We start from the raw sequence: 25,408 nt of genomic DNA, 5'->3' as shown, positions 1-25,408 counted from the left end.
AAGCTAAGCCTGTTTCTCCCTCCTGTTTATGCCGTTTTTACACTTTTACTACCTCCTTTATTTCTATCATTTTCTCCTGTGTATTGTCTACCCATTCTTCTAAACACTCGCTCCCCCTTACAAGTAAATTCTCATCAATAATTCTTTATCTCCCTTCAGGCAACTTTAAATAGTAATCTGATGAGCTTTAATTAAAAAAAATGGTTTTGAGGGGAGGGGGAAGCAGTACGCTAGGTGAAAGGGAGGGAAGAAATAACAGACTGGAAGTTGAACGGGACGGATTTCTTCGCGCTTAGCGGATGCGCCAGGAGGTTTCGGGGAACAACCGGCGTCCGCGGCGCGGTAACCGCTCGCGGAAGCTCGCTCGGGCCGCCCAACGGCCGCCCAACGGCCGCCCAGCGGCGGCAGCGGGCGGCGCCCATGGCGGGGCGGTCCTCGCCCCGCGCCGCCTTCCCGCCTTCCCCTGCGCGCGCGGCGGCGCAAGATGGCGGCGGACAGCGAAGTGAGTTGCCCCCTCTTCTCCTCCCCTTCCTCCTCTGTGCTTCCCCGCATCCCACCCCCCGGGCGCGGACCCCCGCTCACGGCCTCCCCCGCTCTCTCCCCGCAGCCCGAGTCGGAGGTGTTCGAGATCACGGACTTCACCACCGCCTCCGAGTGGGAGAGGTAGGCGCCGCCGCCAGCACCGGGGACCGGCGGCCCCGCGGCGGGGAGGGGGCGGGAGGCGCTGCGCGTCGCCCAACGGCCGCCCGCGCGCCGGCGGCGGAGCAGCTCGGCGGCCGCCTTCAGCGTCTGCGTGCGGGGGGCTAGCGTGCGCCGCGGGGAGGCTGCTGGGCTTGTTCTGTGTCGTTTCGTTTTCTCTCACCTTCCTGACCTCGGTGGGATAGTCGCCGCACGTCATTCAACAGTTAGCCGAACAGATACACGGATATCCAAGAATGCGCTTGTATTGTTCATGTGCTACCATTTTTTAAATGCTTTTTCCTGTGGTGATGCCTGTGACTGCAGGAGATGAAGGTTCCAAACGCTATTTTTCTTATGTGGAATTTGGGTTATAGTTTTGTATTTGTGTTGCGCTGTCTGTGAGGAATGGAGCAGGTGTCTGTTTTGATAAAATTAATGTGCTGCAAAACTGAGAGGGAAAAAAAAAACAAGTGGCGATTCTGTATTACTCAAAGCTTACTCATAGCAGTCATTAAAAAGCGCTAGCACCTGAAATACAAGCACAGAAGTCTAACTTTGTGTAAGGATGTAGCTGTTCTCTTTTTGTTACTTACTTTAAGTATTTGAGTAACTTCCTGCTTCAGGTTGTGCTTCATGCAGGCCTTTTGCTTTTCATATAGAAATACCTATATAGAAGTTCATATAGAAGTACAGCATTACAGATAAAATGAGGTTTACTGTGTTTGACAGTATACAGGCTTCTATTAAGGTCAATCTTGCCTTATAAAAAACCCATAAAATTTCTGTCAGTTGCACCAGAGTTGCTGGATAGATTGTGTTCTACCACCTTAAGAATATGACACAGGCACTTTTATTTGTAGTACTGAATATTGCTTAAGTATCTTCACTGAATAGAAACTCTCAAGCTACAGAGCTGAAACATTTATGTGTAAACTGCTTACTGTTGGTTACAGTTCACTGTAAGGTGTGTATTAAGCCCTCCTGAATTACAGCACAAGAGAAAATAATAACAGGAAATAGGGGTCTGTCTTGTTACAAATTATTTCTTTTCTATAGGAATTTTAAAATAAATTACAAAATACTTGTTTTTCAGGAATCCTGTAGTAGGACAGCATACGGCTTGCTTTATTTTATGAAATATTAATGCCTTTTCCCCTCCTGATTAGATTTATTTCAAGAATAGAAGAAGTACTGAATGACTGGAAACTTATTGGGATTTCTTCAGGCAGACCTTTAGAAAAGGTCAGTTACTGCTTCTGAATTTTCTTTTTGAATTAAAATTAATAACTTGTAGTACACAGAGGCACGCACACACACATATATATACACTTTGGACTGCCAGTTTCTTAGATGTGGTAGAAAATGATTTGCCCTGGGGAGTTTCACTTGTAAAAATGAATATTTGGCCCCAAATTGCTGTAAGTTAATTATTGGTGGATTGTCTGCCAATCTGGCAATTTTTCTGGTAAAGCTGGGTCTTCTTTTAGGGTCTAGTGTTTCCTCACTCCCAGTTTTGAACCTGGAAACATAGTTGAAACTGTTTTAAATTCTTTAGGAATTTCTTTTCTGCTGTCTCCTTGCCTTTGTCACACCTCAATGCTTATGGTTTATGTTTGACTTAGTACATTAAATAGATCAGAGGGATTTTTCTTTCAATGTCTACTTAAGAGTCTTGGTAGTGTGTCTTCAGTCATATACTCCACATGAGAAGTTACTGAGGTCTTTGCATACTAGTGGAAATAAATTCAGCTGCTCTGGATTGAAAGGCTGCTGTGTTTCCAGAGGGAGTGATCCTTACTTTTAGTCAGGAAGCAACATATTCAGGATTGAACTTAAGTTATCTAGTGAAATAGTTTTCAACTTTAGCTGTTGGTATATTCCTGCATGACTTGTTTTCTAGGCCAGCCCTCCTTTCTTGTTCCCTCTTGATTGCCAAATAGTTCTGAAGACTTCTAAGGAAGGTGCTAGATCTTTGAAATGAATGTGCTTATTGGAAATTCTGAATTTCAGCATTTAGCTAACTTTATGAAGTGTTTCGAGAATTGTCTTTTTAAATTAAACCATACTTATGAATAAAACTTAAGAAATAGAAAAAGGTGGATAAATGCTATGGATCATGTGGACAGCATGTTTTTGTAAGACTTGTGAAAGTTAACCTCAATATCTGTCAACAAATCACATTTTTTCCTGCATATTTATACAGGGTGTATATACCACAGGAGCATGGGAAGAGAAATCAGATGAAATTCTGTTTGCAGACTTCAAATTTTCAGTTACCCATCATTATCTTGTACAAGAACCCAGTGACAAGGATGGGAAAGAAGAATTGGTAGAAGGTAGCTGGTAGTTCTTTTATGTCTGAAATGCGTAATAAATTTTATAATGATATGACAAAGGATAATTTGTAGTGTTTAATTCACAGTTATTCTTGTTCTCCTAGAAGTTTTCAGAGATTTTCAGAGTAATGTCTGCAGAGAGCTGCATTTCTTGCTATGTTTAAAAAATTAGGGATCTATACCTTCTGTTTAGTATTTTAAATCATTTCTACTCAAATGATACTTACTTTTGTTATCCTAATAAGTTATCCAGCTACAACAGAAAGCGAGAAAGTAAAGTACAAATTTAATAAGCTCTGTAAGTCTGTTAGCTTAGAGTACCTGAGAAAGTGTGTGCACAAAAAAGCAGCTGGAAGGCAAAACACAGTGATAAAACTGCATTGTAGCATTACAGTAGGTTGCTGGAGACCCTTTCATCAGTCTCATTTTGGAAGAATAGAAAATGACAGATTTGCAGAGTTCTGGAAAGTTTTTTTGTAATTGATGTCATGTAAAATTAACAGATGTCTCATCTTTGGATAGCGCAAATAATCTATGAGTACTTTCTTGCATTCATAATTGCATATTAGCAAAATCAAACATGTCGTTGGGAGGCAGAGGGAGTCTCTTGAGTTACCCAAAGTAAGTATTAAATATCCATAGTTTGTATGCAAGCAACCTCCTCCCAGCAAACCAATGCATAGTTCAATATTATTAGCAGTGTAAACAAGCCTATGATAAAGCACAACATTTACCTATTTGTTGCTGTTAATTTGCAATCTGTTAGCTGAACTTGATTTTTATAAAACTAGTGTTTTGACTTCAATTTTCAAGAAAAGGAAACCAGGGATGTAGGGGTCTAATGGATGTGATCTGGCATTTTTGCCTTTAGCATGATTCATGTTCAACAAATTGCTAATATAAGTAAACCGTGAAGTTATTACATTATTGTAATCTATGCTTGCATAGATACAAGTTTAGAAAAAGTTAAACTGTTGCTGTTTAAGGTACTTTTTCAGTTTCAGACGTGCAGTCAGGCTGTGCTTACATTATAATACTTTCTGACAGATAATGACAAATAACACAGGATTTTATTCATAGGAGTATTACTGTATTGTCTATGAATTACTATAGCAGTAATGTCCTCTATTACTTTGACTATCTAACCAGTGTCCATTCACTGTTCTTTGTTAAAGCTAGATTGTTTTCTTCTCTTAAGTGGATGTGCTAAGCATTTCAGGAAAAAGAAATATGTTCATTTTTTTTCCTCCAATAACTTGATTTTTTTTATCTTCTGCACCAATGAGGACTACACTGTGTTTTTTATTTTGTCATTTGCTTACTGTTCTGAGATACTAGAAAGCATATGAGAGTAGCTTTAGTTTGCCCAGTATCCTGAAGCTTGTATAGGACTCTCAGAGATACAGCTGTGAGCTGGATGCTTTTCTGTAGTTCTGAAATTTTCCACATTTGGCTTAGAAATTCATGAGTGATCATAGTCTTTCATCCACATGAATGTATTGTCTGTATATTTTTTCAGTTTCAGGCATGCAGTCAGGCTATGCTTACATTATAATAATGGTATATGATGGTTGCTGACAAATTAAATGGCATCTTTTGTTGGATATATTGCTTTTTAATTTAATGTTGAGTTTTTATTATTTTTGTTAATGCTTATATTCTGTGATGATGAATGTTTTGTATTTAGACTCATGATCCCAAAATAGTGTTTCTTCAAAAATGCAAGATTCTACAGTTCTTGTTTCCTTTTATATCATCTTTTGGCTTCTAAAATAGTTTGTCTATTCTTGAACACCTCCAAACAGTGATTGAAACACCTAGACCTAGAAAAATATTTGGGAGAGATAGGTATGCATTCCAAGATGCAGTTGTGTTGCATTTTACCTTCTGCCTGCTTTTTTTGTGCAAACCTTCTCAGGTATGCTAAACTGATAAGCTCTGTAAGTCTATTAAAGCTTGTGCTTTACTCTCTTGCTTTCTGATGTAGCTGGATCACTTACTGGGATAAGAAATGGAGTTTTCTCATTCTTCTGTTTTTACTGGAATATATTGCAAATTAACTTATATTTTTTTTTTCTCTGGAGATCTGGTGGCTGTGTTTGATAGCTTGCAGAAGAATGGTGTTTTGAGTGTGAAAGGTTACAGTATATCCTTGGGGACTGAAGAGGATAAGTTGAGGGAAGAGTGGAAGTGTTAGCAACTTGAAGTTACTTTCTAGTTGTTCTAGTGGCCATATATTTTACTCTGTTTCTTTTAATGCTAGGAAAGTAAATTGAGAGGAAAATTCAGTTAACCAAAGAATACTTCAAAATTATTTCAATATAAAGTATATATTAAATATATATAATGAAATATGTATAGAAAACTTATTTGAAATCTTCTAAAAGAAGATAAAGCTAGTTAAAACGTTTTCCTTTTTCTTTCATTAAAGAAAAACGTTTGCAGATCTGTTGAATGGATCCTGATGCTCATATATATCATTTTTTTTCAGATGCCCTTCCTCTGCCTATGCAGGACTTGCTGTGCATGAAAAATGATTTTCCTCCTAGAGCTCATTGTCTGGTAAGATGGTATGTATACTGGTTGTCTTCCTTAATACAAGAAAGCATAGCAATTTAAAAATCTTTCATGGCACAGTCACATGTGTATTTTTTACATCAAGAGTTAAAGCTTAAATAAAATGATTCTTTTTATTGGAGTCATTGCGTTAAAGTGTAGATTAGCTAATGACAGAATTAAAAATGAAACTGAAAAATATTGATATTTAAAGTTTTCAAGTAGCATTGGGCATAATGTATATGTTACAGAAAAAAGTGCTTTCTTAAAACATGTCTACATAGTTAAATGCAGACAGTCAATATAGGAAAGTTTGGAGGCTGTATGAGCATATTGGCATGATGCTGAGACTGAACTAATGTGCCCTACTTGGGATACAGGTTAGAAGCAGTACATAATCCTGCTAAAAGGTCAGTTAATCTACTTAGTTCAGTGGCTGTAGTAAAACAATCTTCTCAAAACAGTTTTTCCTAAGACTTCACAGTAAAGCATACCTTATTCCTGTTAGGAATATTTTTGAAGAAAATACCAATGAAATAAGCAAGGTATTTTGTTTGCATGTATTCTCAATCTTAGACCTCCAAATTTTACAGGTTTCTGTTTCCTATTCTACAGGTTCTTTACAGATTCTATTTCCTGTAATAAGTCTCTAATATTTTTAAAAGAGTTACTTCAGAGGTTGCTCAAGGGTCTTTCAGTTAGTCAGAGTCGAAGTACTTTGAGTTGCTAAGTCTCTGCTTTAGAAACTTACTGTTTAAAACAGGAGATAAGATTGAGCCAGCTGGTTTAGGACACACAAATTATTCTTAACTTCTTGAGTATCATATTCTTTAATAATGTTGTATCACTTAGTGGGATAGGTCTGAGTTCATTTGTGCATGCATTAACAGTATTTTCAGCTTCTGTTCTGCCACTGTTACTAAAGTAGTTTTCTGAAACTTGTCACTTGTCTGAAGTTACCCAAGATGTCCTTAATCATTAAAATTAATGTTTGCTTTTTATTATATTTTTTTGCTAGACAAAATGCTCTAGCATTCTCGCTGAAGAGCTGGTTTCATGTGAGTGCTCTTTCTGGGCACCTTACTGTTTCAAGAAATGAGGGCAAACCTCACCATCACCGCCTCCATAGTGAGCTTATCTTTCCATTCTTTTCTCAGAATATTTTTTCTGTGTTTCATGAACTAAGTGGATTTTTTCATATGTGATGTTTGGATGGGTTTTCAGAAATGAAAGCTGCAACACTTTAATGAAAGAATCAACAACCACCAAACTCTTCCTAATAATGCAGATGTTCAGCAGATTGTTGCATTGTTCAAGAGAAATTATGTATAAATATTTACGTATGTTATTTACCTTAGGTAAGAAAAGCAAAACTGGTAGACCTGAGAGTCCTCGTGTGACTTTGAATGTTGTGTTTGAATGCTATTAAGTTTCCCTACTTTGTGATTTAAGAATCTGCGGTACTTCGTGCCCAGTCGGTTCCTGACCTCTCTGGAAGAAGTACTGATGTTAAAATAACCAATTCCACAGTCTGTTGCTGACAGTTAGATTGTTTGTGTTATATTACTTCTAAGAAGTTTGTTTCTACTGATTTTCTAGAAAACAGAAACGTATGTCTGTCTTTTTCTCTGAAGGTATGGCTTACGTGAATTTGTTGTTATTGCTCCAGCTGCAAATAATGAAGCAGTTCTTAGTGAATCCAAATGTAACCTTCTGCTGAGTTCTGTTTCCATTGCATTGGGGAACACTGGTTGGTAAGTGAAAGCAGAAACCTTTTTTATATGTCTAGATATGACATTCTAATGCTAATACAAATTATTATGAGAAAAAAGTATTAAATTGTTAGCAAAGTATAATCTAAATTTGCTCTATGCACCATAAGGTTGTTATAGAGAAGACTTTTTCTTAATAATCTTCCTGTGGAAAATTGAAAAAGATTGATTCAGTATGTTGTTTGTACTCACTGTTACTTAAAAGCTTCAGAGGCTCTTAAAAGCTATTATAAACTAGTATGCAGAATATGACTTCTTTTTTTTAAAAAAAAAAAATCAAAACCACAGATGACTATTACTGTGCATATGATAACTGTGAGTTTCTAAATTTCCCGATGAAATGTTTTGACTGAAAATCAAATAACTGAAGTTATTGATAAGGCTTTACTTATGACAATTTATGTATGTTATTTAATGGTGCAGTTGACAATATCTCTTGTAATTTCTATTAAGTATTTCAAGCAGTGTTCCACTGAACAAAAAATTTTGCTTTATAACGATATTTTTATATGTATATTAATAGATACAAAATTACATTAAAATATTTAAGTAGTTCTAAAGACTGCAGGGCAATGTAACACTTCAATCTGAAATACTTACGTTTTATAGTCAGGTACCGCTGTTTGTGCAAATACATCATAAATGGCGACGAATGTATGTTGGAGAATGTCAAGGTCCAGGAGTTCGAACTGACTTTGAAATGGTTCATCTTCGCAAAGTGCCAAATCAGTATACTCATTTATCAGGTTTACTGGATATCTTCAAATCCAAGATTGTAAGTGCATTCATATGTATGTAACTAGTATTAAGAATTACTTTTTTGCTGTTGGATGAACTTCTGACACCTAGAGACTGTTTTTTAAGGATGAGACTCTCATTGCTGATATCAACAAAGACTTTTTCCAGATCTGGCATTTCGTATCTGACAATAAATAGTGGAAATCAGCATGGGTTTTATTGTTTAGTTTGGTCACGTTCTTCCTTCTTCATTTTCCAGCAGCGTGTGAAAGAATGTCTTAGCCAGCTTGTTACAACCCTGTCTTCCTGTCTCCCAGAAACAAACTTGTTTGCTGCTTAACAAGAGAGGACAGGGTGGATTTTTATTCTGATACCTTGTAGCTCCTGCTATAGATAAATATAAATCAAAGTAATTAATTAAATTTAATCTAAATATGAATAAAATAAGAATGAAGAACAACATCATTTGAAATCTGAAGAGTCTGAGTGAACTTTGTTTTTACAGAGTGGTATGGCTGACTGCAACTAGTGCTCATAATAAACAATCTCATCAAAAAGCTGCAAATAATAATAATAATAAAATCCTTAATGAAAACCTAACGTATTTTGGATCTGAGTTGCCTGTAAGCTACCAGTGAAACAAAATATGTAATTATGTCATGGACTTTAATAGAATGATTAATTTTACATACAAGTGTGTGGCTGAGCCAACAGGGCTTTCTTAGTAATTCTTAGCATGTCGCAGTTTTGAGAAAACTAGTTCTAAAACAAGCTATTGTAACTAAGAACTGTTCAAGCCCTAAGATCATTCTGCTGGATGTACTCTTTAAATTGATTTTTTTTTTAATACTGTTTGTTTTCAAGGGGTGTCCGTTAACACCGCTACCTCCTGTTAGCATGGCTATTCGGCTTACGTATGTGCTTCAAGACTGGCTGCAGTATTTCTGGCCCCAGCAGCCACCAGGTAGGAGGTCTGTGCCCTCAGAATAACTTGGTTTGAGGTCAACAGTGAATGCTAAAGGAAATGTTTTGCCAGAGGAGTTAGTGTTAAGTCTGCATTACTACAGAAGGCTTCAGTTACAACTGAATGCCTTTCTGCTCCCTGTGATAAGCTAGCAACTTGAAAGCTGTTCTTTAATCATGTCTGTGACTTATGCTTGTGATAGTGCTTTGGTTATCACTGTGTCTAGAAATATGCTTTGTTATTAGTGTTCAGAGATGATATGCAGATAGTGATACCTCTAAAGCTGTAGTATCTGTTTGGAGAGGAATGGATGGCTGTCCATAAGGAATGTTCCCCTATGTTCCATAGGGAAACCATATCAGATTCAGGTTTTGATAGGTGATAGTGCTTTGCAGAAGTATCAGTCAATTATTTCAGTGAAATAACTGATTTTTTAATACTTCACTATTTACCTGTATTAGCACTGGGGAAATGAGAAAGGACTATGTAAACTGAAAAAAAGAACCTAAAATTTCACCTCAAGTGAGGTCCGCATAATTCTAAGTAAGCCAAATAGTTTTTCTTTTCTTTTCTTTTCTTTTTTTCTTTTCTTTCTTTTTTTTTTTTTTTTTTGTGTGTGTGTTTGAAGGAAAAATTGTTGTTCAAGCTTTTTATTATAGTAGCCTTCTATGGCTACTATTTTCTATATATCGTCTAGGGAGAAAAATAAGTTAGTCATAAATTTATAGTACATACAGGAGGCTTGGTAAATTCAGAGAACAGTGATGCTGTTTATAAAGAACTTAGTTAATTTGCCCAGTTGTTAATCTTACAACGAACTCTCGCATGCTCGTTTTGTAACACCCTTTCATCTCTGCATGTTTGGATGAAATCCAATCCATCTGGATTTAACAGACCTACTTATACATAGGTAGCATGAGAGAATCAATTATAAACTTGAGTTTCAAAGTTAAGCAAATATATAGGAAAATGATAAATATTAGTTCTGTCTAATATGTACTTTCATTAGTGATTTAGTATTTCAGGCACAAGATAGAGTAATTAAAATACTCAAGTTCTAATCTTGGCTTCATAGTAGGTTTACCTAACAAGATAAAGGTATTTAGGGCACGCTTAGAAGGGCAGATTCTGTATGACCTTGGTCTGGGTACTGAATTATTTTGCTTTCATTTATTAAAAACCAAAACCACCTATAGTAATCAAAATGATGTCCTGAGAAGTCTATATTAAACTTGATCCTGTGCCTTTTACATACAAAGAATGCTGAAAATGCTTGATTTATTAAAATGTTTAATATGTCCTGTTCTTCAAGGGCAGAGAAAATAGTGCTGTTGTAAGTGGTCATTTCTCTTTGTAGGTAGATGAAGTTTACGTAAAGAAGTTGGGCGAGGGGAAGTAGAACTAACCTCCCCACAGATAAACAGTTTGCAGTTAAAGAAGGGTGTAATAAATACTGTCTGTATTTCTTGCTATCTTGCTGTAGTTCTTCGGTAAGTCAGGATCCTTGATTTAAAATGAATGAGTTGTACTACTCTGTTTATGTCTCTTGATTTGAGCAATTTGGGTAGAGATGTAAAGATTATTTATTTGAAGATTCTGGTTGGGGGAGCTTGGTGTATGGCAGAAACTGGAGATGGACGTAACTTTTACAGCTGTTACTACACTCAGTTGTAGCTTTATGTGAGTAGTTAGTGTGGGACTTTACCCTCAAACACTCAACTAGATCTCTAACAGAGAATTTAAATAAGTCTTTTATATCTTCCCTGAAGAAGAAAGTTGGAGAACTGAGGTACTGGAACAGATGAAGTATGAATATAAATTAACTATATCGATTACTTTGTATGTAAACAGTTTGCCAGTTGCACTTAAAGAGGATGAAATGTAATAATGGCATTATTATAACAGTGTTGTAGTATGTTTTACCCATTTAAACTTCTGTTCAATAAAGAGTGCATATTAATGGTTACAGTCTTTAAGGGATATAGAATGGGGAATGGATGAGGATGCTGGGAGTACTCTTTAGATGCTTAAGATCACAAGGACTCTCCCAGGTCATTGGGTCAAGTCTTTTGCTATTGCAGGAGACAAATTATACGATTCTTCTAATAAATTAATCAAGCCGCCTTTTAAAAAGGTAGTTGTTTTTTTTTTGCCCCTGTAGAATTGCTTTTCTGGAGTCTCCCTTCTCTGCTTGGAAATAATTGTGTGTCAAAGTCTTTTTATGTCCAATTTGTACCTACCTGTTCTTGTAGCAACACTGACTTTTTTTAGGCTACCTTCATAGTCATCCCCTGTTCCTGTTGGCTACTATTTTATTATACGTAGCACAAGAGGTGCGTCCTGTCCGTTCATCTTTTTGTTAGATTGAAGAAGTTCTTTAATGGTAAACTAACTCCAAGCTGGAGTAGATTTTACTAGGATATAAAGAGAATTAACTTTTCTCAAAATGGTTAATGCAGAATTGTATCTGTGTTTTTTGAATGTCTGGTTGTGTGGTTACTTCCCTGTTTCTGCTGGAACAATTATTTTGGCTGTGCGTTAGGATTCCTTTTTCATAGCTCTGTCAACTTAGCTGTTCAGCTATTCTCTGATCACTTTATTCAGTACAGTCTTATTACTGTGAAGTTAAGATGATACGCTTTCTAATGCATCCCTTAAATTCAATATGGAAAATGTGCTGATCTTTCTTCAGATATAGATGCTCTAGTTGGAGGAGAAGTTGGAGGCCTTGAGTTTGGGAAGTTACCATTTGGTGCCTGTGAGGATCCGATTAGGTAAGATAAGAGTTCAGAAAACTGAATTTTATAACTTGCCTAATGGAGGACTTAAATACCTTTAAGTAATAGGTTATTACCTAAAGTTATCTCTATCTACCTATCTGCCTGTCATTTAATATGTTACTAACAGAAGGTTTCATAATTCAAGTACATAAAAAAGTATCAGCAAAAAGCAATATGCTAATAGCAAATAATACTGCCATTCACAAAATTGGCTTTTCATGTTCAGAATTGTAGTGTATAAAATGTTTCACCGTAAGCTTAGGTATTTTATTCCTCTGAAGCCATTATGCTGAAATACGTCTTAACTGGGGACAAACTTTGAAAATGATGTGCCTTTATTCAAGGATTGGACTTGCTCTTTTCTTTTTATTATGACATTTGTAGAAGACTTAAATTGAGAGGATCTATAAACTGAATTATTATAATCACTCCTATGTTCTCTTCTGAAAACCCCATCACCATTTGGCAAATCCAGGAATTGCTTAATGCATTGGACGGTTTTAATGCTGTAGGCAATTTATAAAGTTTGTTGTTCTTTTCTGTGCACTTGGATGCCTAAAATACCATGCAGTCTCTCCTTTTATGGAGAAGATTTACAAAACAGTTCTGCATGCTGGATAGCAGTGAAGTTTAGTGCAATACTGGATACTGTGCTGTGGAATAACCAGTAGAATGTCTGCAACAAAAAGAAGCTCATTGAGAGCGTGCACGTTTCTTGAAATTCTTGTTGGAGAAATATCTTTGTCATCCACTTTCTCCAAACTCCCCTCCCCTGCAAAAAGAAACAAACAAGCGAAAAAAGAAGGAAAACCCCGAAGAAAAACACATTACTTCAAAATCTGGCAAAAGTGCATGAGTTTGAAATCAAGATCATCTAGTTAACAATGTGTTTTTGACACCTTAGAGTTTGATTCAGTGGTTCATTGGACTTAGCTGCAAAATACATTGTGAGAATTAAGTGTGAACTGTCATGTTCATACTTTGCCGTTCAAATGTCTTTCAATCTTAACTGTGGTGGCAAGAGCACCTTCTAGTAGCACTCAAAGGTTTAAATCTTGTTGTTTCAGTGAGCTCCATTTAGCTACCACGTGGCCTCACTTAACAGAAGGTATAATTGTTGACAACGATGCTTATTCGTAAGTATTTTATCTGAATTGTAAGTATATATAAATCTAATTCATGTGTTAAGTGCCTTATTTAAGTGATATCTAGAACTTACAGATTCTGTATATAGAACCCATTTTGAAAAGTGCTGAGGTCAGTTGATAGAACGTCTGAACTGGGAAAACAGCTTCTAAGATGCATTTCTGTGTGAGAGAACACTATCGTCTCATGATCTCAACACAAATTTTATGTATTGCTTATTTCTTGAGAAGGATGATGGCAGAAGATGGACTGTGGAAAGTAAAAGGAATTCACTGATTGCTGTCTCTCCCCCAAAGAGTGTCATCCATATTTTCTGCTAAGCCTCATAAAGATGATGAACAATGTGTACTGATGTCTTAAAATATAAAAGAGATTTTAAAATTTAAAAGAAAAGTTATTTTCTTATAAATGCAGAAATTAATTTTCAACGTTAACAAAAATTGAGAGGACAGTTCTACTGAAATTTGTTCTTGTGTGTTTCTTATTCATGTTATGTACATGAAGCACTTTTGCTTGGCTTTCAGAATACTGTTTGTCATGTTCTTCTGTATAATGTGATCTATGTTATGACTTTCATAGCTTAATTAGCTCTGACATTCTAGTTATTAAGAATTTGATACTCGTCTCTTTCATCCTGTCACCATCAGTTTGCAACTTTGTATTTTATTTTTTAAGTGACCTTGATCCTATTCAAGCACCCCAGTGGTCTGTTAGAGTCAGAAAAGCAGATAATCCTCAGTGTCTATTGGGTAAGACATTAGAATTCCTTATTTCTTACAGATACTAAGCTGCCAGCATGTGAAAGTTAGGGCTGAATGACTGATTACTGATGACCTCTCTGTCCTGACACCCCTCATTTCTTTGTCCTGAGTGGATTATATTTTTAGTCTCTTTTTCAGGAGCACAAGATTTGCAAACCTTTTGTTGTTGGTTTTACAATATCTATGTACTATTAACTTCAGTGATCTACTTACGTCACTAGGTTCCAGAGAATAAGCATTTATTCTGTGTGATTCTATAAAGAACTACATTTCTTAAAATATTAAAAACTTTATTCAGTCCTTTCTACCTATATCCCTTTCCTTAGCTGAACCTTCCTTAGTTACGAACCTTCCTTAGTTACAAACCTTCTGTGACTGTCAGATCGGTGGAAGCCTGGAGGATTGTGCTAGTCTCAGTCCTGGCCTTCTAGCTTGTTGGGGAAGGAACTTTAAAATTAAGAAACCATAACATACTGGTGAGGTTGCAACTCACTGTGAGGGAGGAAGTGGGTTAAACTGCATGAAGAACAGTGTTCTGGAGGGGTGGCTGATAGCTGTCTAGCTATGCATTTTCCTAAACTTCAATTATGTGGTTTAGGGTGTTTTTTGTGCTTCAGAACAAATTACCATGTTTTTTCAGATTAAAAGATAAAAGAATTGACACATTTACTGTCCCTCAAGAATCCCTTTGTGGATTAACCTATTCACCTTTTTTTTAATTGAATGATTATTTAGAAACTTGATTTCTCTCAGGTGACTTTCTTACTGAGTTCTTCAAGCTTTGTCGTCGGAAGGAGTCAACTGATGAGATACTTGGAAGGTCTGCGTTTGAAGAAGAGGGAAAAGGTAAAACAAAAATCTTGTTAAATTTCATAAATTTAGTTAGTCCACAATTATTTTACCTTCCCCGTCTCTGCTGTCATGTATTCCTGTCTTCAGTTTGATCTTTATTCTGTAACTGTTACTCCTAGGCATTTTCTGGAACTGTCAGTGCCCCGTTGCACCATTTCTCATGAATTCTAGACAGATTGGCTCCCAAAGGCCCACAGGAAAATTATTGTGTCTTGTTTGCTACCTATTGGAAAGTGAGACTTTTAATTTGACGTGCATTGTATTTAGTTGGTTTTGTGCAAACAGATTTTTGTCTATATCATTTCCCATATTTTTATGTTTTTGCACGTTTTCTGCTTTTTTGAAGTACTATATTGTCCATATTTTAAAAGTCTGTTTTAAGAGTAGTCTGTTTTGTTCTTCACTTTAAGGGATTATCCTATCCTACCAGATAAGGAAGGAAATATAACTAAGGATATAGATAAGGAAGTATAATAAAGCTAAAACTGAAATTACCCACTATCTAGTCAAATTTTATTCCAACAGTGTAGATACTAACTGATGTCTCTTTGATGTGTCTGTCCATTTCTTTAGCTTTCCTTGGTATTGTGACCATTTCCTTCCTCCTTACCTTTTTTTTTCCCCTTTGCCTATTTTTCCCTTCCAAATGAGGCCTGTATCAGTAAATTTTCTTTGGTTATACTTCATCTTAGCTTTGAAGGAGCTCAAGAGCAAAGAGGTCGCTAGCTAATCAGCTTTAAAATGTGTTAGACCAAGTAGGGTATGTTACTTTCATACCTGACACAAGTGTCTTTAGCCCTCATTATCTCTCATTTTCTTAAAACCAAAATGTGCTTTTCCAGACTACTGGTAATTATTCACTTAAGTTTTTCTCCCCTAATTTTAACAATGCTAATGCATTTTAGAAGAGCAGCATTTTTGAACTGAGGCATTTACCTGAGCTGTCTAAAACATAATGGAGCTTAGACCATATCAGGTCATGTACAGTGATTAATGCTAATATAAAACTCTAGTGTACACTTTAACAATTTCCACTATCTAGAACGTTTCATGGGTATTTATGTATAAACAAAACTCTGGCTTTTCAGGAGGCTTATTGTTGATGTGCTGCCTATCATTGTTTTGAAGTACGCAGTACTTGCAGTAGATGGCAGGCGTTAGCTGCAGCTCACCCAGTGTAGTCTTCATTCAGTAAAATAAATCAAGGCTGGTTTGTGGCTCTTTAGTGACCTGATTCTGCTCTTTATCTTTGTTGCTAAGATCAGTGGCTATCAGGTATGGAATATGACAGCACAGTAGTATAGTTTAGCTTAATAGGCTGCTAAAAATCGATATAAAATAAGTAGACTCTGTATGAGTGACAAACCTTTTTTAAAGGATAATGTTGTTTTTTCTTTTTGTAGAGGTTGCTGATATTACACATGCTTTGTCGAAGCTTACGGAGCCAGCACCAGTCCCAATCCATAAATTATCTGTCACAAATATGGTTCACAGTGCAAAGAAAAAAATTCGCAAACACAGAGGTGTTGATGAATCACCTTTAAATAATGAAGTTCTGAATACTATTCTTCTGGTAAGTGAATTGTCTTTGCACATTATATTCCTATAAAGCATATTTTATGCTTTCACTAATGCCTTTTTCATTGTTCATAATCTGATACAGCCACCTACTGGAATTATAACCACGTTCCTGATTGATTGCAGAACAAGTAACTTCCATTATTTGAATTGCATTGATCAGCATCTTGGAATATAGCCTAGATTGTTGGAAGTCTGTACAATATAAATAGATTGAAAATGAATTCTGAACTCTGTTAGCGATTTTAGTTATAGTGCTTGCTGGTCTATCACAAACAATCTTTTTGCAGAGAGGAAGAGGAAAAGCAGAAAAAATATACTGATGTAAGTTTTTGTTTCTTTCTTTCTTTAAGTTTTTATTTCCTGATGCTGCTGACAAACTCGCAGACCTATCTGAAAGCAGAACTAGCATTTCAACAGGAAACAATCCTCCTCCAGAGAATGAAGATTATGTAAGTTTTACTGATTGGCTGGGGTGGTAGTAGAAAGGAGAGGGGAAGGGAGGAGAGGGGAGAGGAAGACTGAGTGCCTGTTCACACACGCTTTGCTGTGGTTTTCCTATGTTTTATAACAGAGAATCGTTGGAGAGAGCAACTTCTGTTTGTAGAACTTCCAGATTGAAAAACTGAATGAATGCTGTTGGTTGTCTACCCCCGCCTGTTTTTTCTAAAGACCATTTTTTTGAATGATATTATTTAAGATCATTATACCTAGAGACTGAAGATGTTAGTTTGTCCTGTTTGTCAATACAAGTGGCTCAGACACACAAGCTTTTGGAATAGAAGCTTTAAATACATAGTTTCTCTTAAATTTCCTACTTTCTGTTATTTCTTATGTAGAATCTCTTCAGTCAGTTTAAATCTGCTCCTTCAGATAGTCTGACGTACAAACTAGCTTTATGTCTTTGTATGATAAACTTCTACCACGGAGGAGTAAAGGGAGTGGCACATCTTTGGCAAGAATTTGTGTTAGAAATGCGCTATAGATGGGAGAACAACTACCTTATTCCAGGGTAAGAATTTCTGTTGTTTTGTCGTTGAAAATGTTCACTTCCGTTGTGACTTTGAAAAATACTCTGATTTTGCTGGTTGCAAGTGCTATCCTCTGTTTTTATTGCCCTCTTTCTTTAAAGCAAGAAAGGATAGGCAGCGGGGAAAAGCGTCTGTGCCTTCCTTTGAAAGCTTTGAGATTTCCGGAGGAAGTTCAGGTTGAGAGCTCTCTGTTATGTGAATGAGGAAATAGAAGCTTATGCTGATGCTTGGCTTCTGTTGTGGCCTTGAAGAAGAAGAAGAAGAAAAAAAAAAAAAAAAAAAAGCTGGTACAATGAAGGACACTTCTGCTTTGTGGTGGTGTTTTTTCCACTTTTTTAAGAGAGCCCTTTCCAAGGTTTTGCTGGTGTCATGTGGGCTTCCTTTTGGGCATTTGCAGTAGCCTTTTCAAGCAGCTAATGCTGTCCTCAAGTATCCAAACTCTTATGAGTTCTAAGTCTGCTGCAGCAGAGCTTGTTGCAGATCAGATGAACTACTTCATCCTGATAAAATATCAACCTCGAGGAAAAATATCATACCTTATTAGAGGGAAGGACAGACCATTTATTTGTTAGTTTCTTCTTCCAAGTAGTTATGCTAATAAATAAAATGAACTTGAAATATACAGAGATCATTCTACTTTACCATTGCTATTTTAAAAATAAAGTCAAATATGCCTTTCTTGTTGCTTGAAAATGTTACCTTTTTAACACCCAAATGAAAGACTGATCAGGAAATGCAGAGTATGTCTATTTTGTACTACTGTGAATCCTTAGTCTCCAGAAATGACATTTAGGGAGTAAACGTAGCTTAGCTTCTTGGCTTGTTCAGTCAGCTTGCCTGCTGAGACCACAGACCAGCTACATAGTTGAAATGCTGGGGGCATGTGTGTGTGGGAGGGTGATTTCTAACTGGATATTTATCCTTTTTTGGATTTGATATTATTTAAGACAATATGTGCAAGTGTGAAATATTTAACTTTATAATTTAAAATGTTTACATTTCTACCTTTTGTTAGATTAGCTAATGGCCCTCCGGATCTGAGATGCTGTTTATTGCATCAAAAACTTCAGGTAACTATCTCCAATTTGAGAATGACTTTTCTCATAAGGAAATGGTCAAAAATAAAGCAATTACTAGCTAAATGCTTTATTGTTGTAGATTTAATTAAATCTCTATTATTGGATCTGGGCTTCACTTCTTGGGAAAATCTTCGTTATAGAAACGAGTTCAGTGGAATTAGTATTTTTTTGGAATTGTAAGAGTCTCTGGTAACTCTTCAAGTTTCTCTGTGACAGTGTTTCTATTAGATAAGTAATTGCTAAATTGTTTTTTTTCCCCTTTAACTTGTTAGATGTTAAACTGTTGTATTGAAAGAAAGAAAGCAAGGGATGAAGGGAAAAGGGGGAACAGCTCTGATCGTTCCCCTGGTGGTTTTTCTGGTGATGCTGGAAGAGGAACAGACCACTCTGGGGAAAGTCTAAAAGAGACTGATAAAGAAGTTGGCAAGTCTTGGGAATCATGGAGTGACAGTGAAGAAGAATTTTTTGAATGTCTGAGTGACACAGAAGATCTGAAAGGAAATGGGCAGGAAAATGGGAAGAAAGGAGGAGGAAAAGAAGGCAACAAAGAGTCTGTAAACTTAAAACCAGAAGGTCGTCTACATCCTCACGGAAAGCTGACATTACTTCATCCGGGAGAGCCTCTCTACATTCCAATAACACAGGTTAGACAGCAGAAGCTGAACAGGATGTGCAAGAGGACTGTCATGTACTATGACTCATTCTTAGGATTGTGAAATTGTATCTGGTTTGTAATTTATAGCCTTATTTATTCTTAAAGTTGCTAAATCTTTCCAGGTTGTGACCTCATTTTCCTTTCTTAAAAAATTTGATGAGGCTGTTTAAACTGAAAATCTCACGTACTGCTTGTTATATTTGAGCAGAAGCCCCATCACCAAATGTCAGTCAAAACAACTTTTTTATTGTTTTGATGAGAATTGCGTTGTCTTGCTTACCTTAAATTCAGGTTTCCTTTTATTTCCAGCTCTTGGGGTGTCTTCCATCCCCTCCTTATTCCCTGTAAAGCAGGAACTGTCATGATCCTTCTACCTAGAAATCAAAAGTTTCTGCAGGAAAAATACATAGTAGCTAAATGTAGGTTGCACAAGCATTTTCTGAAATTTTTTTGTGTTTCATTTTTGCATCTCAGATATGTTCAGTTTCAAATATGTTCACGGTTTACTATAGGGAAGTTGTTTGCCCTGAAAATTCAGTCTGTGGCTATGTACTTCAGGAAAAGAACATTGTATTAATTACAGTGAGCTGTGTATATGAACTGAAGACAATACTTTTCTTAATTTTATATATACATGCGTATACATACACTCTGTATGTATAGTATATATACATCTATGTGTGTGCGTGCATGTGCACATGGGCACACATATATGGGGTGTTTCTGGAATAACAAAACAAACTACCAAAATCTGATGTTGTGAAATTGATCTTGATGACTGAAGTAATTTCTAAAATAAAATCTAAAATACTTTTTTACTGGAGCTAAATATATTTTTCATGCATCTGCTATTCTTATGAGTTTTCTCCATATTGCTTGACATACAGCCATAATGTGCAGAGCTTTTCTGTAAAGCGTGTCTTTAGTTTCCAAATTATAATGAGAAAATACTGGTTTTATCATAGTATGTGGTATGGTAAGGTATGGTGCGGCGGTAGTATATGCCGTCAGAACATCTTCAAGCTCTCAGCAGTGGTTTCTGCCTGTCATTGCAACAGGAACATGTGCTACTTTCTGATTGCAGAGTTGCACTGAAGGCTGTAATCCAGCCTCTCCACTGCAAAATTGATCTGTCTTCTGTAAATGTGTTTTTTTGATGCCTCATCTTTAAGATACTAATGTATTTGACACAGAATTTTTGGAGCTTCTTTTCCTCTCATATGACATGTTGAGACTCGTTGTGTTTTCTCATCAGAGTCAAATTAGATTTCTAGCTCCTAGCTAACTGACTGGAGTACTGGATCAGTTTTGCTGATGTGATATATTTTCTTATTTTTCTTATTTTAATGTGTATTTAATTTATGTATCTAAGTAAAAGGCTGCAGTAATCAGTTTTGGGTCCCCTTATCTGAGGCAGGCTTATCATCAATGGACTAGCAATGCTATCTGACGTACTTTCTTCTAGAGTGGCTAGAGATGCAAGAGGAAGCTATGGTGTCGGAGGAAGTAGTTTTAGATCAGCCATGCATGTAAGATACAGTAGTTTTTCATTCATTTGAAAGAATTTGTTTTTAACAAATATTGCCTGTGTGTTCAGGCACAATGTCGTCAATTAATTATATGCTGACAATATCAATGGCAAAAATTCTACATTAATTTAATGGATATTTGTCCACCTAAACAAAATAGGATCATGCAAATGTTTCCTGGACTCCGTCTCATTTTTGGTGTTTTAACAATAGATCTTAAATCTTTATATAGATACTATACTCTCAGGTGGTGTTCTTAATTTCTGTTTATTAATGTCATTTTTTAGATGCACAGTTTTAGGCTGAACAGTTTAAAAGGTTTAAACTTAGTTATTTCTTTTCTGTACAAATGAAGTTTTTGGTGGAAGGGAGCTTTCAGCCACTTCCCCCTTATTAAGGGCTAAATCTAAGAGATTATTTGTAAGCTTTTCTCTTTCCATGTTGCAGGAACCAGCACCCATGACTGAAGATTTGCTGGAAGAACAGTCTGAGGTACTGGCAAAACTAGGGACGTCAGCAGAAGGCGCTCATCTTCGGGCACGCATGCAGAGTGCCTGCTTGCTCTCAGATATGGAGTCTTTCAAGGTAATACCACTTGAAGAATTCTGAGGCTGCTTTTCTCTTAATTAAATTACCCCTCTTGTTTGTGTTCAACAAATTTGGAGGCTTTTCTGAAGGAGACTTTTTTCCTCCCTCCCCAAAACAGTTTCAAAATAAAGTTGAAAATAAAAACCTGTTGATAAAACTTGTGCAATTTCAGAATCTGTGAATATCTGATCTGCTACACTGTAACATTCCAGTAAACATTCCAGTAAATTTGCACATAATCTTATTTGTATGTGATTCCCTTAAACAAAAAGACAGCATTCAATTGGGAATTAAAATTCAGAGCTGCTCATACAAAATGATGTCAAAAGAAAATTGAACATCAGAGTTCTAAATCAAAATTAGATGTCTGCTCCTAGCTGGAAGCTTTCACTTGATGTCTGTCCATTCCCTGCACTAACTACTGTGTCTAGCCTTGTAAAAATACACCTTTTAATCAAACTCCAAATAGAGGTGTACAGGTGGTGTAAAGAGGAAAAACAAAAAGTCTATTTGCATTTCCACAGTAATTTATGTGGATTTTGGTGGAGTGATAGACATTAATGTACAGATGAAGTCATTTTGTTGCTTAGTAGGGAAGGGTAAGGTGTCAGTATTTAGAAGTTCTGTACAACATATTGATCTGGACTAGGTGTGGTTTTGAGTCAGCTGCTCCATTTCTCTGCTAAACTCCACAGAGGGAGCTCAGAACAGGTATACTGTTTTCATCCAAAGATCTCAGGACTAAAAAGATTGGAGATTCTGTCATGAAGTAAACTACATATATGTGTGTGTGTATAGCGGACTATTGCAGTGTTGCTTTGTATGACAAGGATACAGATACTGTACATCAAGAGTATTGATAGCACATGTCAATATGAACTTATTGGCAGTAATTCGTATCATATTAGATAGATGTAGTACTTCTAAATCACTAGCTCTACGGAAGTAAAAGCTTGCAGTAAGAATACAGAACCCATAATTTGAAGTATACTCTTGATAGGTCCGTTGCATAGATAGCTGGGTTTCCTTATGTTGTAAACCTTGGGCCACATTTATTTGCATTGACGCTGCATCTGTGAAGGGCTTTTGTTTGCTTAAGTTGAGAAGAAAATGTGAATTTTATTACTGGAGTATTTATGTATGAAAGTCAGTATTGGAAGCATATTATTGATGCTTTTATGTTGGGCTGTGTGTCATCTAGGTTTTGAATGGCATAGGCTTATTTATTTTTTAAAAATTAGTTCAAATAGGTATCTGTTGTATCCATTTATAGAGCCTTTGACTTAACAGTATAATTCTGAGCTTGCCTAAAATAACTGATAAAAGTATTGGTTTTGTGACTAGGAGGAAAATTCCTTTTGTTTTCCTTGATTATGTGGGGTTCCCCTGCCCTGCTCTCCTTCCTCCCCGTTTTGGTTTATACTTTCTCCCTTCAGCCTCCCAGGTCCTGTTCCTAATGTACAATTTGGTGACTAAACCAAATTCCCTGAGTTCTTGGCTCCTAGCTTCTGCTCTGCCCACTAAATCCCATTGCCTGCTATGCAGATTATTACATTTTCAAAGGATTTTTCAGGTACAGCTTTTCTTTCTTCATTGCAGGCAGCTAATCCTGGTTGTTGTCTGGAGGATTTTGTGAGGTGGTACTCCCCTCGAGATTACATTGAGGAGGAAGTGGTTGATGAAAAGGGGAATGTAGTAATTAAGGGTGAGCTAAGTGCCCGAATGAAGATTCCTAGCAACATGTGGGTAGAGGCCTGGGAGACAGCAAAACCTGTGCCTGCCCGGCGGCAGAAGAGACTCTTTGATGACACTAGAGAAGCAGAGAAGGTAAAAAGCTCTTTGGCTGGTGATAGTCTCCTCTGTAATGCTTGTACAAAACTTACAGCAGCCTTTATTTCTTCCTTCTGCAAGATTTAAACGTTAACATGTCATTGCACTGTATTCTCAGAGTTATTAAGCTGTTCTGTAAATAGCCTAGTGTTAATCAGAAATATTTGCTGTCATACAATAGTGTTTGAAATATTTGAAATAATTCTGTAAAATAAATTTACAAGGTGTATTATTTAGGCAGTACTTTGGATTACTAATAGGTAAAACAGTTTTTTGTCTGTGTATGCATTATGAAATTAAGCGTTCCTAAAAATTCATGGGTTTTTTTAGTTCTTAAGCTGTTGGGAAGCAATCACAGTTGTTACATGAAACATGAATGTATTGAGTTCTGTCTTGCAATGATGTTCCCTTTTTGTTACTGCTCCAACATGGGTACTCATTTTCATAGTTAACCTTATCTTCAGGAAGCAGTTTTGGGCATTAATGCATTAAATTTTCTAATGTTACAGGTGCTTCATTATCTTGTAGTTCAGAAACCAGCTGACCTTGCAAGGCATCTTTTGCCTTGCATCATCCATGCAGCTGTACTCAAGGTAAAGGAAGAAGGTAAATAATGTTTAATAAATCATTAAGATGTTTTAGGATGAACACTGATAAAATAATTAGAACCTTTTTGTTTCTTTTCTTCCTAATAGAAACACTGGATGATATCTCTTCAGTTAAGAAGATTATTAAGCAGATAATATCCCATTCCAGTAAAGTTCTACGATTCCCAAATCCAGAGGACAAGAAATTGGAAGTAAGAATTTTATGCTAGCTAAGGCTGAAAACTTTTACAGTGTTCATGGGAGTAGTTAAAGAATGTCTTTTTTTATTAAACTCCAACAGGAAATCATTGCTCAGATTATGAGTGTGGAAGCAATCATTGCCAGGGCCAGGTCTCTGAAAGCAAAATTTGGTGTGGACAAATGTGAAAATGAGGAGCAGAGAGAAGATTTACAAAGGTGACTATTTTTCCTTGTTTTTCCTCTAATTCTTTTTTTATAGTCTCAGAATTTTAGGCAGATGGAAATGATGATACTATAGGTCTTACCTACAAATAGTATTGCAAAAATTACTAATGAATTGTATTTGTTAGGTAAACATTAGGCTACCCTATCCTTAGCCTACTTAGAGATGTGGTCTGTGGACACCCTAAGTGTCCATTTGACTGTTTCTTTGAAAATATACATCTGATACCGGTTTTTAAATTCAATCCATTTTTTATCTAGATGCTACTGGAGATTTCATATTTTTTAATTATTAATATATATAAAAGATGCATTTGCTGAACATTGTTATTATCTATTTAAAATTGGAAGGGCTAGAAATTTAGTATTTTCCATAATGCTAAAAGGAATTACTTTCTCCACTTCTAGTCTCTTTACTAATTTGAAATCTGTTATGGAGGAACCATTTGAATGAAAAGTGATAGCCATGTTTCATTGCTTTACTACCCACTGTCTGATTATTGTTGCTTAAACTGGGTAATAGTAACATGTCAGACAGGTTAACTTGTTGCTGTGCTGAGGAGAGCTGACTTTTTCTGCTGTTAATGTTTGGACTTTGGACCAATGCAGTATCTTTGCGCTTAAAAAAAATTGTCATATTGTTACTTGTGTGTGGCGTAGATCACTTGCACTCCAGGTTTAACTTGGCATCTGAATTAGGAGCCTCGGTTGCATTTATAGCTGATAGAGAAGTAGATCCTTTCAGAAGCTGACTTACCGCCTAGGTGTTAATCAGCCTCTGCTGCTGGGGTTGCAGTGAGAGCAGTTGTATAAGCTGCCTATCCCGACTGCGACTTGGGGGATACTTTATTCGGGTTAGTTTTGGCCTATGTTAGCTGTGAAAAAAAACAGGTGCTTGTATTAGTAGGAAAGAGCAAACAACAAGGGAGGAGGGAACAACTGAAGGCTGAGGGGAGGTTGCTCTTTAGGCTCGAGGGAAGTGAATATAGGAATGAAAAGACAATGATAGTGGTTGTGCGGGATGCTGGGCAAGGTCTTTTTCTCCCCTCCCTCCCCCCATTAACTTCTAAAATTGAGAACTGTGTCTGCCAGTTCCGCATTCTGTGCAAAGAATGCGATGCGGAGATCTCCAAGAGTCTTCATAAGAGAGAGTCCCATTATTTTAGATTAGAAAAATGGGTATAGCTGAGAACTTAAGCATTCGTTCTTTCCTTTTTAATAACTTGTGCTGTCAGATTTGTGAACTGTCTCCTGGAGCAGCCAGAAGTGTCAGTTGTTGGTGCAGGAAGAGGACCTGCTGGTAGCATCATTCACAAGCTGTTTGTGAACGCTCAGAAGGTAAGCTGGAGTTCTTGGTTGTTTTTACTAATGCTTCTGATTTAAACAGTAGGAGGCAACTACTTATCATATGGTACCAGTTTACTTCATATATGATTATATATGATTTTTTCTTTTTTTTTCTTTTTTAATAAATGTGCTTGAGTTCTTTGTAATATTCAAAATGATTTTGGCAGTAACAGAA

At 36.4% G+C, this 25,408-nt stretch overlaps 1 protein-coding gene across 2 annotated transcripts in view; it reads left to right on the top strand.

The window, feature by feature from the left end:
• The first annotated feature begins 468 nt into the window (after positions 1-468).
• Positions 469-25,408, top strand: part of RAB3GAP1 (RAB3 GTPase activating protein catalytic subunit 1) — a 28,821-nt gene continuing 3,881 nt past the window's right edge. Inside the window, exons 1-23 of one of the 2 annotated variants that reach the window (XM_062578284.1) lie at positions 469-502; positions 608-663; positions 1,848-1,923; positions 2,885-3,017; positions 5,509-5,587; positions 7,208-7,327; positions 7,955-8,120; positions 8,948-9,047; positions 11,740-11,821; positions 12,895-12,963; positions 13,649-13,722; positions 14,488-14,580; positions 15,990-16,159; positions 16,518-16,616; positions 17,004-17,176; positions 18,211-18,265; positions 18,547-18,918; positions 20,906-21,043; positions 22,646-22,873; positions 23,386-23,482; positions 23,572-23,675; positions 23,765-23,880; positions 25,122-25,224. In XM_062578284.1, coding sequence (XP_062434268.1) covers positions 485-502; positions 608-663; positions 1,848-1,923; positions 2,885-3,017; positions 5,509-5,587; positions 7,208-7,327; positions 7,955-8,120; positions 8,948-9,047; positions 11,740-11,821; positions 12,895-12,963; positions 13,649-13,722; positions 14,488-14,580; positions 15,990-16,159; positions 16,518-16,616; positions 17,004-17,176; positions 18,211-18,265; positions 18,547-18,918; positions 20,906-21,043; positions 22,646-22,873; positions 23,386-23,482; positions 23,572-23,675; positions 23,765-23,880; positions 25,122-25,224 — 2,721 coding nt within the window. In that variant the 5' untranslated portion in view covers positions 469-484. Of the gene's footprint in view, positions 503-607; positions 664-1,847; positions 1,924-2,884; positions 3,018-5,508; positions 5,588-7,207; positions 7,328-7,954; positions 8,121-8,947; positions 9,048-11,739; positions 11,822-12,894; positions 12,964-13,648; positions 13,723-14,487; positions 14,581-15,989; positions 16,160-16,517; positions 16,617-17,003; positions 17,177-18,210; positions 18,266-18,546; positions 18,919-20,905; positions 21,044-22,645; positions 22,874-23,385; positions 23,483-23,571; positions 23,676-23,764; positions 23,881-25,121; positions 25,225-25,408 lie in introns of those variants that run through there. The other variant, XR_009958729.1, reaches the window with a different exon arrangement.

This window comes from Rhea pennata, chromosome 6 (genome assembly GCF_028389875.1).
Source record: "Rhea pennata isolate bPtePen1 chromosome 6, bPtePen1.pri, whole genome shotgun sequence".
NCBI lineage: Eukaryota > Metazoa > Chordata > Aves > Rheiformes > Rheidae > Rhea > Rhea pennata.
Note: the sequence above shows the minus strand (reverse complement) of the source record. Positions and strands in the feature narration are given on the sequence as shown.